The sequence below is a fragment of the Procambarus clarkii genome, chromosome 6, assembly GCF_040958095.1.
Source record: "Procambarus clarkii isolate CNS0578487 chromosome 6, FALCON_Pclarkii_2.0, whole genome shotgun sequence".
Taxonomy (NCBI): Eukaryota; Metazoa; Arthropoda; class Malacostraca; order Decapoda; family Cambaridae; genus Procambarus; species Procambarus clarkii.
The window spans coordinates 33,858,911-33,877,449 of NC_091155.1; the positions used below are offsets into that span (position 1 = coordinate 33,858,911).

At 49.8% G+C, this 18,539-nt stretch overlaps 1 protein-coding gene across 1 annotated transcript in view; it reads right to left on the reverse strand.

Annotated features, from left to right (window-relative positions):
- Positions 1-17,601, reverse strand: part of LOC138355877 (uncharacterized) — an 84,366-nt gene extending 66,765 nt beyond the window's left edge. The window contains exons 1-2 of the mRNA XM_069311426.1: positions 16,788-17,601; positions 10,504-10,612 (exon numbers count right to left, since the gene is read on the reverse strand). Of these exons, the coding sequence (XP_069167527.1) occupies positions 10,504-10,612; positions 16,788-17,423 (745 nt within the window). The 5' untranslated portion in view covers positions 17,424-17,601. The remainder of the gene's footprint in view (positions 1-10,503; positions 10,613-16,787) is intronic.
- Between the last annotated feature and the right edge of the window lie 938 nt (positions 17,602-18,539).

Consider the following 18,539-nt stretch of genomic DNA (forward strand, 5'->3'; position numbering starts at 1 on the left):
CATTACGGTAATTTTCTTGGTCCAAAATGTATCAAACTTCGGACTAAAAATATTCGAGCAAAAAAATATTTCGGACTAAAAATATTCTGGAAAAAAATGTATTTCGAACTAAAAAAAATATTCGGAAAAAAAAATATTTTGAACTAAAAAATATTCGAAAAAAAAGTATTTCGAACTAAAAAAATATTCGAAAAAAAAGTATTTCGAACTAAAAATATTCGGGGGGAAAAAAAAACTTTCGTACTAAAAAAAATATTCGAAAAAAAAAACTTTTGGACTAAAAATATTCGCATTATTCATCTCTTGAATAAATTTCCTCGAGGATAAAATTATTCATCATTTAATTCATCACACACACGACGCCTGCGGCCAAAGAGAATAAATTCCCCCGACGCTAAATTATGAAAGATGAATGAAAGCGAATGAAACGACGGCCATATTCATGCAAATTTTTCCACGAGCGAGAGCTATATTTGGGGGACATTTTGGGACTCGGTGGGGGAAACTTGCCTTAATATCCCCGCCCGAGGGGGGAGGGGGGGAAATAGGCAGGGACAACTTGGGGGAAAAACAAATCTTTGAGTAAAGTTGAGGGGGGAAGAGAGACAGAGACAGACAGAGACAGAGACAGACAGACAGACAGACAGAGACACACACACACACACACACACACACACACACACACACACACACACACACACACACACACACACGGGGCCAATTAGTCACATTAAATCTACCTTTTAAACTTTTCACACCCTTAATTTACACCCCCCCCCCCCCCCCCCCCCCCCCCCCACCTCCCTCCCTCTCAAAAAACAACATTCCAATCAGAAGCACCATTCATCAACTCTAAAATCATCAACTCATCGCCGCTACAATTACCAACCCGCCATATATGTCGCCCAAATCCAGGATAGACTAACTTCGCCTGAATCTACTAAATTGGGTTTAAGTTGGGGTCACACCAGAGCCTGTAGGGGTGACCCCACAGGGGTCAGTGTGTGGCAGGGACGTGGCTAGGGGGGACAGGGACGTGGCTAGGGGATAGAGGACAGCCCCACTCAGCCTGCCAGCCCAAAATACCAGTGAGAAAGGGGCTGTGTATACAGCATTTTCCTCTATCCACATATTTCATGTATGTGGATATTTCACATATATATATATGAAATATCCACATATTTCCATACGTCATCTATACCGGACAATGGACGCTTCGCCTCTCACAACCAGCACTAAAGGAGGTGCGTGGGGCACTCCACAACAGTCCAGGTGATCTTGACGATAGAGCAAGGATAAGTGCCGGGGGACTGAAAGCCGGCGGCGGTAAACTGAACAGCTGCTGTTGGAGCAGACAGGTGTTGGGATCAATCTTATTATAGCTACTAAAGGATGGAGCTGAAGCACTATGCGTGTCTCTCTGTGGTGTATCATGGGATACAATAGGTGTATAATACATCGGAGACAGCCAGGAGGCATTGAATTACAGGTCCGTGTCCGTAACTTGCATATCATCTTATCTTGAGATGATTTCGGGAGCTTTTTAGTGTCCCCACGGCCCGGTCCTCGACCAGGCCTCCACCCCTAGGAAGCAGCCCGTGACAGCTGACTAACACCCAGGTACGTATTTTACTGCTAGGTAACAGGGGGCATAGGGTGAAGGAAACTCTGCCCATTGTTTCTCGCCGGCGCCTGGGATTGAACCCAGGACCACAGGATCACAAGTCCAGCGTGCTGTCCGCTCGGCCGACCGGCTCCCCGATAACATTTAGGGTGATAACATTTAGACAACACAGAGGAGTGACTGCATATTTCTCGACTATCAAAAAGCCCTTGACATAGTACACTAAGAAACTGATGCATACGTTGGGAAACTAAGGAGGAGTGAGAGGTAAGGTGCTCCAGGGGTTTAAGGAGTACCTAAGCAACAGAAGACAGACAGTTATTGTGAGGGACGGGATCTCAGAGTGGCGAGATATCACCTCCTGTCCAGGACACAATTCAGTAGCAACACTTCTCCTGTTTCTGATCTATTTATAAAATCTTCTCAATGTTTGTCTATTTATATATTTGTATTTATATATTTGTATATTTGTTATATATATATTTGTCTATTTATATATATATGTTTGTCTATTTATATATATGTTTGTCTATTTATATATTTATTCTATTTATAAAATGTCTATATATAAAATCTCAATGTTTGCTGACGATGCAAAAATTGTGGATAGGGCTAAAACATAAGACAGTGAGAGACCTGAACTGAAAGAATGGTCAAACAAATGGTCTCTAGACTTCAACTTGAATAATTGCAAAGTAATAAAACTTGGTGTTGAACAGCAGGAGACCAGAAACAGTATAAAAAATAGATTAAACAAACAAATTCACAAGGGCCGTGACGAGGATTCGAACCTGCGTCCGGGAAGATTTGGGAGACTATCACACTAAGCCTGTCTCTGGGAGCCCACATCAAGACGATATCATCAGCAGCGTATGGTATCTTGGCCAATATAACAGCTGCCTATAAATGTTTGCGTAAGAAATCATTCTGAACCTTGCTTATCACATACATCAGACCAACCAAGGAGTATGCAGCTCAAGCATGGAATCTATATTTGGTGAAACACAGAACGAAGTTGGAAAATGTTCAGAGACATTCACACCAGACTAGTCCCACAGCTGAGACAAGAGTGCAAGGACTGGCTACATATTGAAAGATTGAAGAGGTAGAGGAGCCATGATTACCACATACAAGATCCTACAGGTAATTTATCGGGGTAGATAATAACAATATTTTACAAAGATGGTACATGAACAATGGGACATGGGTGGAAACCTATAGTTCCCAAATGAGCTACAGAGGCATTAGAAAGTTAAATTGTCTAGGAAGTACAGTGGTGGAGGCAGACTCCACACACAGTTTCAAACATAACCTGACGGTCTAGCTTCATGCAGATCGGTGTTCAATCCCCCGAGACCGTCCACACAAGTGGTTGGAGCACCATTCCTTTCCCTCCGTCCCATCCCAAATCCTTATCCTAACCCCCTTCCCAGTGCTATATAGTCGTAATGACTTGGCGCTTTCTCCCGATAGCTCTCTCTCTCTCTGTACACCACTTGACTGGCAATTGAGAGCCGGGACTAGAGAGCCGAAGCTCAACCCCCCAAGGAAGAGTAGTTTAGTACACGGAAGGTTGCCAGGATGTACTGACACACTGACGTCTCTACTACCTCAATGCTCACACTGTCGACAAAGGTGGCGCATTACGACTTTCTTTTCTTACTGCTGCCACTCATGAGGGCGGAGATGACGCTTGAGGAAGAGGTCGTCCTCCACGCCGCTCCGGCTACACCCTCACAAGCACTTGTGAAAGTGAAGAAATTGGATGAAATTGGGGCCCGGGGTGTCGGCTCTGAGGTGCAGAAAGGTGCCCGGGATGGGTCCCACCCGTCCCATTGTTCGTGATGCACACAAAGGCACACTTCCCATTCCTCCAGCCTTCCTTCCCACTTTCCCCTCCCTATTTTCCCCAACCCACCCCAGAACTCAACCCCCACTCTCCCCCTGTAGCACAGTAGTCTACGTCCTCGGCTTATAACTCAAGATACCCGGATTCAATCCCAGGATAGGACAAACAATTGTGCTCGTTTCCCTTCACCTGATGCATCTGTTCACCTGTGGATTACAGCCTGTGTGGGGGGGGGGGGGATGTCAGTAGTAGGCCTAAAGACTAGGAGGAGAATACGATACATTCAACACAGTGTCACACATAGAAGACACATACACCCGCTGCGCTACACAGTGTATCCGACACGTGTCCAAAGCAGGGCCAGGGCGGGGTGTGGCAGGTCAGGGGTCAAAGGTCAGGGATCAAGGGTCAAAGGTCAAGGCGGACACATGACACAGGGTTTATGGCCTATAACACATCCTCTGTGTATCTTTAGTGGCAATTAAACCCCCCGGAGAAGGTGAAGAAGGGGGCGGAGAGGGGGGTAGGGGGGCGGAGAGGGGGGTAGGGGGGGCGGAGAGGGGGGGGTAGGGGGGGGCGGAGAGGGGGGGTAGGGGGGGGCGGAGAGGGGGGTAGGGGGGGCGGAGAGGGGGGTAGGGGGGGCAGAAAGGGGGGGTAGGGGGACGGAGAGGGGGGTAGGGGGGGCGGAAAGGGGAGTAGGGGGGGTTGGAGAGGTGGGGGGGCATCCCCCCACCTTATCAGGCCCTTAACCCTAACACGTTGACCTGCACCACCACTGACTCCATCGACACCCCAATACCTTTTTAGGGGGTTCCGGGGAGCCAGGCCCCCCTCTAACCAACCACTCCCCCCCCCCCCCACCAACAGTAGTAACCCCCATAACAGCAACAACTTAAAGCCTTCGTAAACAAAGATTTACCCAATAGGAAAGTCAGAGGCTCCCAAGACGTCTTAAGACTCCTCCCAAGCCTTTGTTACCTCAAGTTTCCGGCTGACTTTTCAGTCCTTAAGCCGCTCAAGACACCTCGCTGGCTCTTGTTCACACTTCCCTGCAGTAAAATAGGTACCTGGGTGTTAGTCAGCTGTTACGGGCTGCTTCCTGGGGGTGGAGGCCTGGTCGAGGACCGGGCCGCGGGGACACTAAAAAGCCCCGAAATCATCTCAAGATAACCTCAAGATAACCTGGCCACACCCTAGCCACACCCTCCTACACTTACCCCTCCCCTATTGCTCCTCCCTTACCTATTACCCATCAAAATGACACCATTTAGACCCAGGTATAAAGGCATGTTAGCCTATAACGACCATTAGGAATGTTATTGGGGCTGTTTAATGATGACCGTCGTCGCCTCGCCTGAGTTTAGACAAGTTACCCCAGAAATATCCAGCATTTCTTCCATTTTCTGTAACCCATTTTTTGTGTATTTTGGTATATTATCGAAGTTTTCATTCAATTACAATTCGCGGACGTACACGGACACGTGGATGTACGTATACACGTGCATGTACGTATACACGTGCATGTACGTACACACGGACAGCCTGACGGGCCAGACGGCTCGGGGAACTAAACATAAAACATAATTTAAAAATCTGTCTGTGACAGGTTAATTATGAAATGACGGCAGGACCCGTCCGGGCCTGGACGGGCCGAGTATGTTGGCCAGCCTGGTGAAAGGGACGGGGATTTGGACGGGTCCGCGGTCCGACGGGGTCCGCGGTCCGACGGGGTCCGCGGTCCGACGGGGTCCGCGGTCCGACGGGGTCCGCGGTCCGACGGGGTCCGCGGTCCGACGGGGTCCGCGGTCCGACGGGGTCCGCGGTCCGACGGGGTCCGCGGTCCGACGGGGTCCGCGGTCCGACGGGGTCCGCGGTCCGACGGGGTCCGCGGTCCGACGGGGTCCGCGGTCCGACGGGGTCCGCGGTCCGACGGGGTCCGCGGTCCGACGGGGTCCGCGGTCCGACGGGGTCCGCGGTCCGACGGGGTCCGCGGTCCGACGGGGTCCGCGGTCCGACGGGGTCCGCGGTCCGACGGGGTCCGCGGTCCGACGGGGCCCGCGGTTCGACGGGGTCCGCGGTCCGACGGGTTGACTCACGCCAAAGTAATCACCTAACCCGAGTAATCGAGTAATCTTGTTAGCGGAACCTCGAGGAACTCCTCAACTCTACTGAACAAGCCTTCAATAATCACATTAATCTCTCCCTTTGCCAGTAAGTCAACGTTCCTCTCCCTTCCCCCTTGTTTTATCCACCCTTCTCCCACCTCCCTCATTCTCCCCTTCCCCCTTCCCCCCTCCACACTGTATAAATGAATGATCTTATGCACCTACTTTAGCGAAACCAGAAAACAGATTCAAACTAATCAATTTAATCCTCTTGTAACTGAACTGCAAATACGTCGGCCTTGCTTAGAAAACCCGCAAAGTATATAATATAGAAAACCGCATTATCCTCTAGATATTAGGCTAAATGCGATGCTAAAAACTAAAGCCTTTTCCAGACGCAATTACTGAACTGCCGAGAGAATGCCCACTTGGAGAAAGAAACTGCTTTCATACAAGCTCTCACACTCACACGAGAAATATTGAAGTAAATTTTACCCCCAATGAGGTCGTAATGTGCCTGCTTCAGGCAGAGGAATGAGGGGAGAGAGGAGGTAAGGGGAATGGGGGGGGGGGAAATAGCAACAGCCTGGTGGACCAAACTCTCACAAGTCAAGCCTGGCCTCGGGCCGGGCTTGGGCAGTAGAAGAACTCCCAGAACCCCATCAAGCAGGTATATGTGGGCCTGCGGGCCGCTCCAAGCAACAGCCTGGTGGACCAAACTCTCACAAGTCAAGCCTGGCCTCGGGCCGGGCTTGGGCAGTAGAAGAACTCCCAGAACCCCATCAAGCAGGTATATGTGGGCCTGCGGGCCGCTCCAAGCAACAGCCTGGTGGACCAAACTCTCACAAGTCAAGCCTGGCCTCGGGCCGGGCTTGGGCAGTAGAAGAGCTCCCAGAACCCCATCAAGCAGGTATAGGAAGGGTTGATGGTTTTCCTCGAGGCAGAGTTGAATATGTATTCACTGCCCAGCACCATAGATCCTTGTTATAGAAATATATCATTTGTCAAATGCCCAAAGTCGGAAATCGGCTGGAAAAGCTGGGGTCCAAGAGTTGAAATTCGACTATTGCAGACACATTAGTGAGGCGAGTACAAACATATACCATCACACACACACATACGAACGCACAACCCGTTAATTTGAGATGATTTCGGGGCTTTAGTGTCCCCGCGGCCCGGTCCTCGACCGTGCCTCCACCCCCCAGGAAGCAGCCCGTGACAGCTGACTAACACCCAGGTACCTATTTTACTGCTAGGTAACAGGGGGCATAGGGTGAAAGAAACTCTGCCCATTGTTTCTCGCCGGCGCCTGGGATCGAACCCAGGACCACAGGATCACAAGTCCAGCGTGCTGTCCGCTCGGCCGACCGGCTCCCAGTTACTTAACCGTTAACGTTAAATTAACCGTTACTTAACAATTAGAATGAAAGAACAATTACATAACAAAAACATAATACAATGCTTTTGAAAACTATGTTCCCGGAATTCAAATTGAGAGCCGCATGAACCGGCGGTTACAAAACCGTTACATAATTCAAATTCCAACACTTAACTTTCAAATATTTAAACATTTGTAATTGAGTGAACAGAACAAAGAATTATTTAGTTAATGTCATAATAACAGCATAGCAAGGAAATTACTAATAATAATTTGTATACTGTAGACTTATAATTAAGAACAAGATTTTGAAATTTGAATTTGCTAACGGTTTAAACGTACTTATAACCGTTGAGTTAATTATCGCGTCCGAAGCCTCTTTAGACGCTAACGATCGCTTTATCGTACCCTCTCTTGAAACGAGGAAGACAATCGCAAGGCCGGACGTACAACCATGCTTGGAAACAAGTCCAAGAGACCGGCACGGCCGCACGTCCAAGAGACCGGCACGGCCGCACGGCCAAGAGACTGGCACGGCCGCACGTCCAAGAGGCTGGCACGTCCAAGAGGCTGGCACGTCCAAGAGACTGGCACGTCCAAAAGACTGGCACGGCAGCGCCGTCATTTAACAAGGGGGAACCACTGACACCAATTGGACAGTTAGCAAATGGACTTGTTAACGTCGGGCTGATCTACCTTACAGTAGAAGGGGGGAGTCCAGGTCCACGATAACAGCCACGACGATAGCCAGGATACAGTGGAACCTGCTATACAGCACATGAGCCCCCTGTACACAGTAAACACGGTCAAAGTCGCTAGTTAAAGCAACAGATCAAAGCCACCATTGGCTAACAAGGTTACCAGGGGTAATTAGTGACCGAGTTACAGGGAACCACTTCACGGCGTAACAGATTCTCAGAAGTGATTTTACAAGGGCCAAGAATTATTAATTTTTTTTTTTTTAACTGCGATCTGGATGGATTTACGTCCATAAGAGGTCATATCACCCCTACAAGAGGTCATATCACCCCTACAAGAGGTCATATCACCCCTACAAGGAGGTCATATCACCCCTACAAGAGGTCATATCACCCCTACAAGAGGTCATATCACCCCTACAAGAGGTCATATCACCCCTACAAGAGGTCATATCACCCCTACAAGAGGTCATATCACCCCTACAAGAGGTCCTATCACCCCTACAAGAGGTCGTATTACCCCTACAAGAGGTCATATCACCCCTACAAGAGGTCATATCACCCCTACAAGAGGTCATATCACCCCTACAAGAGGTCATATCACCCCTACAAGAGGTCATATCACCCCTACAAGAGGTCATATCACCCCTACAAGAGGTCATATCACCCCTACAAGAGGTCATATCACCCCTACAAGAGGTCATATCACCCCTACAAGAGGTCATATCACCCCTACAAGAGGTCATATCACCCCTACAAGAGGTCATATCACCCCTACAAGAGGTCATACCACCCCCAAAAGAGGTCATACCACCCCCAAAAGAGGTCATACCACCCCCAAAAGAGGTCATACCACCCCCAAAAGAGGTCATACCACCCCCCAAAAGAGGTCATACCACCACGTAGTGTCGATACACTGCCGTCTTTGCATACCAAGGAATGTATGAAGAACAAGAAACGTTACTCACGGCCAAACCTAACCGGATATAATAATCTTTCATACATGACTAGTTCTCTTTCACCCAATATTACTCCCTCTTCAGCGGCGGCTCCTTAATTCTCAAGTTTTTCCACACAATACATTGTTGGACCTGTGTTAAGGTCTTTCTGACAGCCATGGAAAACAACCTACCCACCCTGCCTTCGGCGTTATCTTAAAAAACTGTTGTTTTGGAGTTATGAACAGGATTTTCCTTATCTGAAGCCATGGTGGTGGTTATCTTGAGATGATTTCGGGGCTTTAGTGTCCCCGCGGCCCGGTCCTCGACCAGGCCTCCACCCCCAGGAAGCAGCCCGTGACAGCTGACCAAATGTTAATCACAAACCTACCATTCCTTTCCCTCCGTCCCATCCCAAATCCTTATCCTGACCCCTTCCCAGTGCTATATAGTCGTAATGGCATAGCCATTTCCACTACCACCCACTGGATGGGTATGGGGGTCCACTACCACCCACAGGATGGGTATGGGGGGTCCACTACCACCCACAGGATGGGTATGGGGGGTCCACTACCACCCACAGGATGGGTATGGGGGGTCCACTACCACCCACAGGATGGGTATGGGGGGTCCACTACCACCCACAGGATGGGTATGGGGGGTCCACTACCACCCACAGGATGGGTATGGGGGGTCCACTACCACCCACAGGATGGGTATGGGGGGTCCACTACCACCCACAGGATGGGTATGGGGGGTCCACTACCACCCACAGGATGGGTATGGGGGGTCCACTACCACCCACAGGATGGGTATGGGGGGTCCACTACCACCCACAGGATGGGTATGGGGGGTCCACTACCACCCACAGGATGGGTATGGGGGGTCCACTACCACCCACAGGATGGGTATGGGGGGTCCACTACCACCCACAGGATGGGTATGGGGGGTCCACTACCACCCACAGGATGGGTATGGGGGGTCCACTACCACCCACAGGATGGGTATGGGGGGTCCACTACCACCCACAGGATGGGTATGGGGGGTCCACTACCACCCACAGGATGGGTATGGGGGGTCCACTACCACCCACAGGATGGGTATGGGGGGTCCACTACCACCCACAGGATGGGTATGGGGGGTCCACTACCACCCACAGGATGGGTATGGGGGGTCCACTACCACCCACAGGATGGGTATGGGGGGTCCACTACCACCCACAGGATGGGTATGGGGGGTCCACTACCACCCACAGGATGGGTATGGGGGGTCCACTACCACCCACAGGATGGGTATGGGGGGTCCACTACCACCCACAGGATGGGTATGGGGGTCCACTACCACCCACAGGATGGGTATGGGGGTCCACTACCACCCACAGGATGGGTATGGGGGTCCACTACCACCCACAGGATGGGTATGGGGGTCCACTACCACCCACAGGATGGGTATGGGGGTCCACTACCACCCACAGGATGGGTATGGGGGTCCACTACCACCCACAGGATGGGTATGGGGGTCCACTACCACCCACAGGATGGGTATGGGGGTCCACTACCACCCACAGGATGGGTATGGGGGTCCACTATCACCCACAGGATGGGTATGGGGGTCCACTATCACCCACAGGATGGGTATGGGGGTCCACTATCACCCACAGGATGGGTATGGGGGTCCACTACCACCCACAGGATGGGTATGGGGGTCCACTACCACCCACAGGATGGGTATGGGGTCCACTACCACCCACAGGATGGGTATGGGGTCCACTACCACCCACAGGATGGGTATGGGGTCCACTACCACCCACAGGATAGGTAAAAGGGTGCATAATAAATTTTTCAACGCCAAGATAACCCATTTTCTTACCGACAACCAAAGAAAACTGTCCGCCTTTAAGGGGTGACTCACCAAGCCCATTCTCTAGCTGGTCCTCGTCGCGGCCGTCGCAGACATTTTCAAGCGAGTCGCACTGTCGCAGGACGCTGCTGTTCCGTCGTGACGAGGGGCTGGGGCTTCCCTGTGGGAATGAGAACACAATTAAACACCTGCGATAATGACAGTGTTTATACAGGTACCTAAAAACACCTGTGTAGAAAAACAAATGTTTATAAAATTGATATGAACAGCAAGCGTTGAGAAAGAACAGTTTGATGAAACAGAGGTGGGAACAAGTCCCGAAAACAGTCTTTATTTGACTTGTTGACGAACAAGTCAAATAAAGACTTGTTCCGGAACAAGTTCCGGCCTGAGGAACTCCTCAGGCCGGGCTCAGGGTGAAGAGGAACTCTGAGAACCCTCTACAGGTATGTTCCAGGTATATAGAACAGATAAAACACCTTAGAGAATAATTCATTAACCTGCCAGAGCCAATATCTGATATTACCTTCCTGGGAGACTTCAACCTGTCCACTCTAAGATGGAGATTAGAGGACAATTATACCACGAAATCTATCTGGAACTAGCCAATCACAGGTCAGATAACTACTCAGATTCTGTTAACAATTTTCACTCAACTTGCTGATAACAGAGCCAACTAGGACATAAAATAGATCATCAGAAACAATAAAGTAATTAAGGACATTACAATCTCAGATAACACATACTCGTAGCCTGGTGGATAGCGCGCAGGACTCGTAATTCTGTGGCGCGGGTTCGATTCCCGCACGAGGCAGAAACAAATGGGCAAAGTTTCTTTCACCCTGAATGCCCCTGTTACCTAGCAGTAAATAGGTACCTGGGTGTTAGCCAGCTGTCACGGGCTGCTTCCTGGGGGTGGAGGCCTGGTCGAGGACCGGGCCGCGGGGACACTAAAGCCCCGAAATCATCTCAAGATAACTTGGATCATTTAATTGCAAATATCAATACTTGCAACAGGTCTAAACCAAAATTATTAAACTAGAGGGATTAACAAATTAATAAATCATTTTAACGAGAGGATAGACTAGGGGGAGGTTATCTTGAGGTTATCTTGAGATGATTTCGGGGCTTTAAGTGTCCCCCGCGGCCCGGTCCTCGACCAGGCCTCCACCCCCAGGAAGCAGCCCGTGACAGCTGACTAACACCCAGGTCCCTATTTTACTGCTAGGTAACAGGAGCATAGGGTGAAAGAAACTCTGCCCCATTGTTTCTCGCCGGCGCCTGGGATCGAACCCAGGATCACAAGTCCAGTGTGCTGTCCGCTCGGCCGACCGGCTCCCTTGGATCCGGAAACATGGAGTCCACATAGTTCAGTACACGATATAAATGACCGATATATTCTATAATATAATGAAGCAACAGCGAACCAACAGTGAACCAACAGCGAACCAACAGTGAAGCACCAGCAAAGCACCAACAGCGAACCAACAGCAAACCAACAGTGAAGCACCAGCGAACCAACAGCGAACCAACAGTGAACCAACAGTGAATCAACAGTGAAGCAACAGCGAACCAACAGCGAAGCACCAGCAAAGCACCAGCGAACCAACAGCGAACCAACAGCGAACCAACAGTGAACCAACAGTGAAGCAACAGCGAACCAACAGCGAAGCACCAGCAAACCAACAGCGAACCAACAGTGAGCCAACAGTGAAGCAACAGTGAAGCAACAGTGAAGCAACAGCGAAGCAACAGCGAACCAACAGCGAACCAACAGCGAACCAACAGCGAACCAACAGCGAACCAACAGCGAACCAACAGCGAACCAACAGCGAACCAACAGCGAACCAACAGCGAAGCAACAGCGAAGTCCTGATGACCAGAGGGACCCGCCAGCACATCACCTAGATCCTTGACGAATATTTTAAACACATTTGACCCTAATGGGTCCCTCGATGGACCCTAAACCAGCCGTAGATGCTTGTAGATGGCTTATTTGGGGGGGGGGGGGGATGGTGGTTAGTACCCCAGGGGGTTAATGCCTCAACCACCCATCATTAACTACCACCATTGGCTCTTAACAGCTCTCAGCCCCCCCCCCCCTTCTTCAAATCCTTCAAGGAAATCCTTCAAAACTGAGGAACTTTACGTAGACTACTAAGCTACGGCACACATGCGCTCTATAACCACGTTATTCTTTTTTTTTTACTTAAGCTATTGGTGTTTGACTTTCCATTGAAGGCTTTCGGCGCTGTGGAGAGAGAGGAGGGGTATGGCCTGCTGCATGGGTAACAGCTTCTCTCCCTTGTATCAACCTACTTTGGCTACTCCAGACCGACAACTAGAGGGTAACTCCTTAAGTCTCCCGAGACTGATGGATGCCTACCTTGGCCTTGAGGTGCTTCCGGGGCTTAGCGTCCCCGCGGCCCGGTCGTCGACCAGACCTACCACCAACGTTTTAATAACGTTAAACAAACGTTTGTGACCACGTCACTAGGTTTCGAGCCGTTCTCAGGACAACACTATGTTAACGACGAGGAATAATAGAAAAAAACATTACTAGCTTAGCAATTAAAGAGTTCGTTAATTCCTGGATTTTGTTTGTTTAATTGGAGCTGAATTATTACCGACCAGAGACAGTACAGTCATCTAGTATCTCCCCCCCCCCTCTGTGGGTCATGCCCTTATCTCTATCTCAGAGGCTTGCCAGCGATAGCGAACGTTCCCGTGTTGAAACACACACACACACACACACACACACACACACACACACACACACACACACACACACACACACACACACACACACACACACAGTTTCACCTGTTGATTGACGGTTGAGAGGCGGGACCAAAGAGCCAGAGCTCAACCCCCGCAAACACAACTAGGTGAGTACACACACACACACACACACACACACACACACACACACACACACACACACACACACACACACACACACACACACACACACACACACACACACACCCACCTACTTCTCTAGCAACCCGTCCTCGACTCAAGTCGATTCCATCCAGCGGTCGACCCCACAAAGGCATTCATAAATTTTAACATGCTGTTCATTCAAAACAAGAATTTTCTCAAATATAAATTAATATTATAATATATTAGCGTATTGTGCATATATAGGCATAGGTTAGATTAGGTGTTTAGGTTCTGTTGGCGATTATTTGTATTTGTAGTACGTGGGTGAAGCATTTACAGCGTTGTGGTTCGAACACAAGTCGTCAGTGAAGCACTTGTTCCGGAAGTGTTCGAACGTCAACAGTTGTGAGTCGTGTGTAAACTGTTTTTCATTCATAAACAGCTGGGGGGGGGGGTTTGGCGGGTGGATGGAATGGTCTTTGGGGTCTTTGTTTGGAGGACGAGGTGCCTCTAGTACACACTTACACGTACACACTTACACGTACACACTTAAACGAGCCTCGAAGGTCTCATACTAAGTCCTGTAAGCGTCGATACAAATATAAAAAATAGCCAAAACTGTTATCCTGGATAACACCGACGATAACACGCTGCTTGAATCGAGTCATTCAGGAAAAAATTACCCTCCCTGAATTACCCGAGACCTCGTTGTTCCTGTATTGCTAGCCACTTGGGCTGGACGGTAGAGCGACGGTAGAGCGTCATGCAGGTCGGCGTTCAATCCCCCGAGACCGTCCACACAAATGGTTGGGCACCATTCCTTTCCTTGCGTCCCATTCCAAATCCTTATCCTGATCCCTTCCCAGTGCTATATAGTCGTGATGGGTTGGCGCTTTCCCCTGATAATCCCCCCCTGTATTGCTATCATACAGCTGAATGAAATGATAGAAGAAAGAATTACAGATCCCCAAGGAAAAGTTCTGAAGTATTCAGCACACTGGACTTGTGATCCTGTGGTCCTGGGTTCGATCCCAGGCGCCGGCGAGAAACAATGAACAGAGTTTCTTTCACCCTATGCCCCCTGTTACCTAGCAGTAAAATAGGTACCTGGGTGTTAGTCAGCTGTCACGGGCTGCTTCCTGGGGGTGGAGGCCTGGTCGAGGACCGGGCCGCGGGGACACTAAAAAGCCCCGAAATCAAGATAACCTCAAGATAGCATAAGATGACTGACGTAGCGGGAATAGACGTAGCTCTATGCTCTATGCAAGTCTAGTAGAGAGGATTGGAACACAGGTAGGAGAGAGGATTGGAACACCGGTAGGAGAGAGGATTGGAACACCGGTAGGAGAGAGGATTGGAACACCGGTAGGAGAGAGGATTGGAACACCGGTAGTAGAGAGGATTGGAACAGAGGAGTAAGAGAGGCCGTGCGGCCCAATCCTCTAATCCCCAGCAAGCTTCCACTGCTGATTTACATCGGGACACGCAAATCCAGCCTGCAGACATGCGCAGACACTCAGGGCTGGTGCAGACTTGCACTCTATTTTCTGACGCTCGATCCTATGAGCTCCCAGCGTCCCCAGCAGACACCTCGAGGGTGGGGCCCCCAGCAGACACCTCGAGGGTGGGCCCCCAGCAGACACCTCGAGGGTGGGCCCCCAGCAGACACCTCGAGGGTGGGGCCCCCAGCAGACACCTCGAGGGTGGGGCCCCAGCAGACACCTCGAGGGTGGGCCCCCAGCAGACACCTCGAGGGTGGGTCCCCAGCAGACACCTCGAGGGTGGGCCCCCAGCAGACACCTCGAGGGTGGGCCCCCAGCAGACACCTCGAGGGTGGGCCCCCAGCAGACACCTCGAGGGTGGGGCCCCAGCAGACAAAAGCAGCCAACATGTGGGTCCTAAATACAGCATGTCAGATAATATCTTAGATAAAGGGATGATTCAAAATGACACACTACTCGCAGCCTTATCTTACCCAACATAGTTATATTATTCTAGCATGAGATCATATTACGACTCTCCCAGTACCTATAACTTATTTAATAGTTATATAAATATACGAGTTATACCAAGTATAATCTTTGCATCTACACCTAAGTTATACTCTCGAATCTACCTTAAGTCTTCATATGGAGAGAATTTTGTGTCTTGAATTTTCCACAGATCCTTGGGAGTGTGATACATGTATCTTGAGGTTATCTTGAGATGATTTCGGGGCTTTTAGTGTCCCCGCGGCCCGGTCCTCGACCAGGCTTCCACCCCCAGGAAGCAGCCCGTGACAGCTGACTAACACCCAGGTACCTATTTTACTGCTAGGTAACAGGGGGGCATAGGGTGAAAGAAACTTTGCCCATTTGTTTCTGCCGGGTGCGGGAATCGAACCCGCGCCACAGAATTACGAGTCCGGCGCGCTATCCACCAGGCCACCAGGCCCCTACTGTGATCAGCATCCTGAGTGATGCTGCTCATTTCATCTCGTGTTGTGTCCTTAATCTATGGACATGACCTTAGGTAATTGGTGGCTGAGCGGACTGAACACTGGACGCGTGATCCTGTGGTCCTGGGTTCGATCCCAGGCGCCGGCGAGAAACAATGGGCAGAGTTTCTTTCACCCTATGCCCCTGTTACCTAGCAGTAAAATAGGTACCTGGGTGTTAGCCAGCTGTCACGGGCTGCTTCCTGGGGTGTGTGTGTATGTGTATTGTGTGGAGAGAAAAAAAATAGTAGTTGTAGAAACAGTTGATAGACAGTTGAGAGGCGGGCAGAAAGAGCAGAGCTCAACCCCCGCAAACACAACTAGGTGAATACAGACGCTCCGCCTTTCAACAGATTGACTGTTGAGAGGCGGGACCAAAGAGCCAGAGCTCATGTTAAGAACATTAGAATTAAGGAAACTGGAGAAGGTATATTGACCCATACTAGGCAGCTTCTATATATATTCATCTAAACTCATTCCTGTTCAAGTCTAACATACTCAAGAGTGTTATAAATCTAATTGAGGATCGTCTTCAGCAAACTACCCAATTAACCAACCCTTGACCTATTGTCAACTGGCAATTGAGCCACCATCAACAATAATATTTTCCTCTATGTACTTGAATAGTCATTATGTCTAATGACTGTACAGCCGTCTTATGTAACCTACATCATAAAGTCTAATCAGCCAAGATATGGAACACATTTTATACCATTTAAACCAAGTAAAGAAAAGCTGCTGTAATTTGATGTAAATACATAAAAAAATAAAAATATGTTTGCCTAATATGACAAGTTCAAAGTGACAATTTCTGACTAAACCGGGGACAGGAAGACACGTTGATCAAACTCCCTGTCACACAAGTCATTATGTAAATAGTTTACGTAATCTTAGAAGCCTTGAGACGCCCCCTCCCCCCCTAGCTAGGGGGACGACACGTGACCAAGACGTCCCAAGTACCAAGATTACTCACCAGAGCACAGCGTTCATCATCCGAGGCAGATCTGGGCCTGGCCGGTATGCCAGAAGCAACAGGCAAGTCGGTCAGTTTTAAGAGGTCCTTCTCCGACACTGCCTGCTTTAAATTTGACGCCACACGCGAGAAAAACGGCTTGGCTAGTCTTAGGTATTTATTCCCTTTGGGCTTTATGTAGTCTAGACTGGCAGCCTTGCGCAAGACGGCATTGTGAGGACCAATTACGTGATTGTAGTTCGAGTCCTCGTTATCGAACGGCAACTGTCTGTACGCGCCAGAGACGGAATTCTGTCTCTCTATCCGCAACTCTCCTCCCAAACTTGCTGTTTCCCAAGACTGGTCGAGACGGCCGAAGTAATCTTCGTCGCCTTTACTCTTCCCAATGGCGCCAAATTCGACGTCGACGCGGGAATCGGAGCGTCGCGACGCCGACACAAGCCCGTTTTCATCGCCGGAGACGTCACTTCGATCGCAGACGTCACCGTCACTTTCACTCTTGCTGCGTCTGCTCTTCTGCTTCTCCGAACTCGTCCACTGCCCTCGACGGCGCAGACTCTGCAATTCCTCTTCCTCAATGACACTCAGTTGTAGTTCACAGGAAAGTGGCCTTCTCTTGCTGCTATACTTGGCCATCGTCCTTGCTTGTAACGGCACTTGCAAGCTTGTAGTCCTCGAAGACACCCACTTCGACGCCCCTGGCTCTTAGGCGTCTGTCTTTAGTGTCCTGGAGGGCCGCCCCGGCACGTCCCAGGACACCAGTCAACTTGACAGGTCGCTGCCAGCACCATCACACACTAACTGACCCAAAACCGTCGCTGTGCCAAGCTTATCTCGCTGATAACAATAAAGAAGAACTGGCATTCTCGCGGTTACCCGCGCTGATAAGGCAGTGATAAGCTCTGCAGGTTCACTGTCTGGTCCCGCCAGGTAAATATAAGCCCACACACACTAGCAGTGACTAGTGTCGACCATTTCACTGTGGCCGGTCGGCTGAGCGGACAGCACGCTGGACTTGTGATCCTGTGGTCCCACGCTCGATTCCAGGCGCCGGCGAGAAACAATGGGTAGAGTTTATTTCACCCTATGCCCCCCTGTTACCTAGCAGTAAAATAGGTACCTGGGTGTTAGTCAGCTGTCACGGCCTGCTTCCTGGGGGTGGAGGCCTGGTCGAGGACCGGGCCGCGGGAACACTAAAAAGCCCCGAAATCATCTCAAGATAACCTCAAGAAGTTAACTGTGGCTCGTTCACCGTTAGATATGAACATCCCCACCGTGTTCCAGCAACCATTTCTCGCATATACACCAAACGCACACACCAACCCACATATAGCAATACATGTACACCTGTTGATTGACGGTTGAGAGGCGGGACCAAAGAGCCAGAGCTCAACCCCCGCAAACACAACTAGGTGAGTACAACTAGGTGAGTACATGTCGTAGATTTACAAGATCGTGAGTCAGTACATTAGAATCCCGATGGTATGAAAGGCGGGGACCAAGAGCTTAACAGCTCGATCCTGCAAACATAAATAGCCAACATACGCAGCAGAAACAGAAACAAACATCGTCTCACGAGGACGATGAAGTAGATATAAAAATGTCAAATATATTTTCCTCTTCCCAGAAGATTCAAAATTGCTTCGCACATATTTTCATATTTGTCGTTCAGTTTGAAGCGAACGATGTCGTTTTAAATTATCTTCAGCAGTGAGGTGAATTAATGAGAAAACGACATTAATGAGCAGGCAT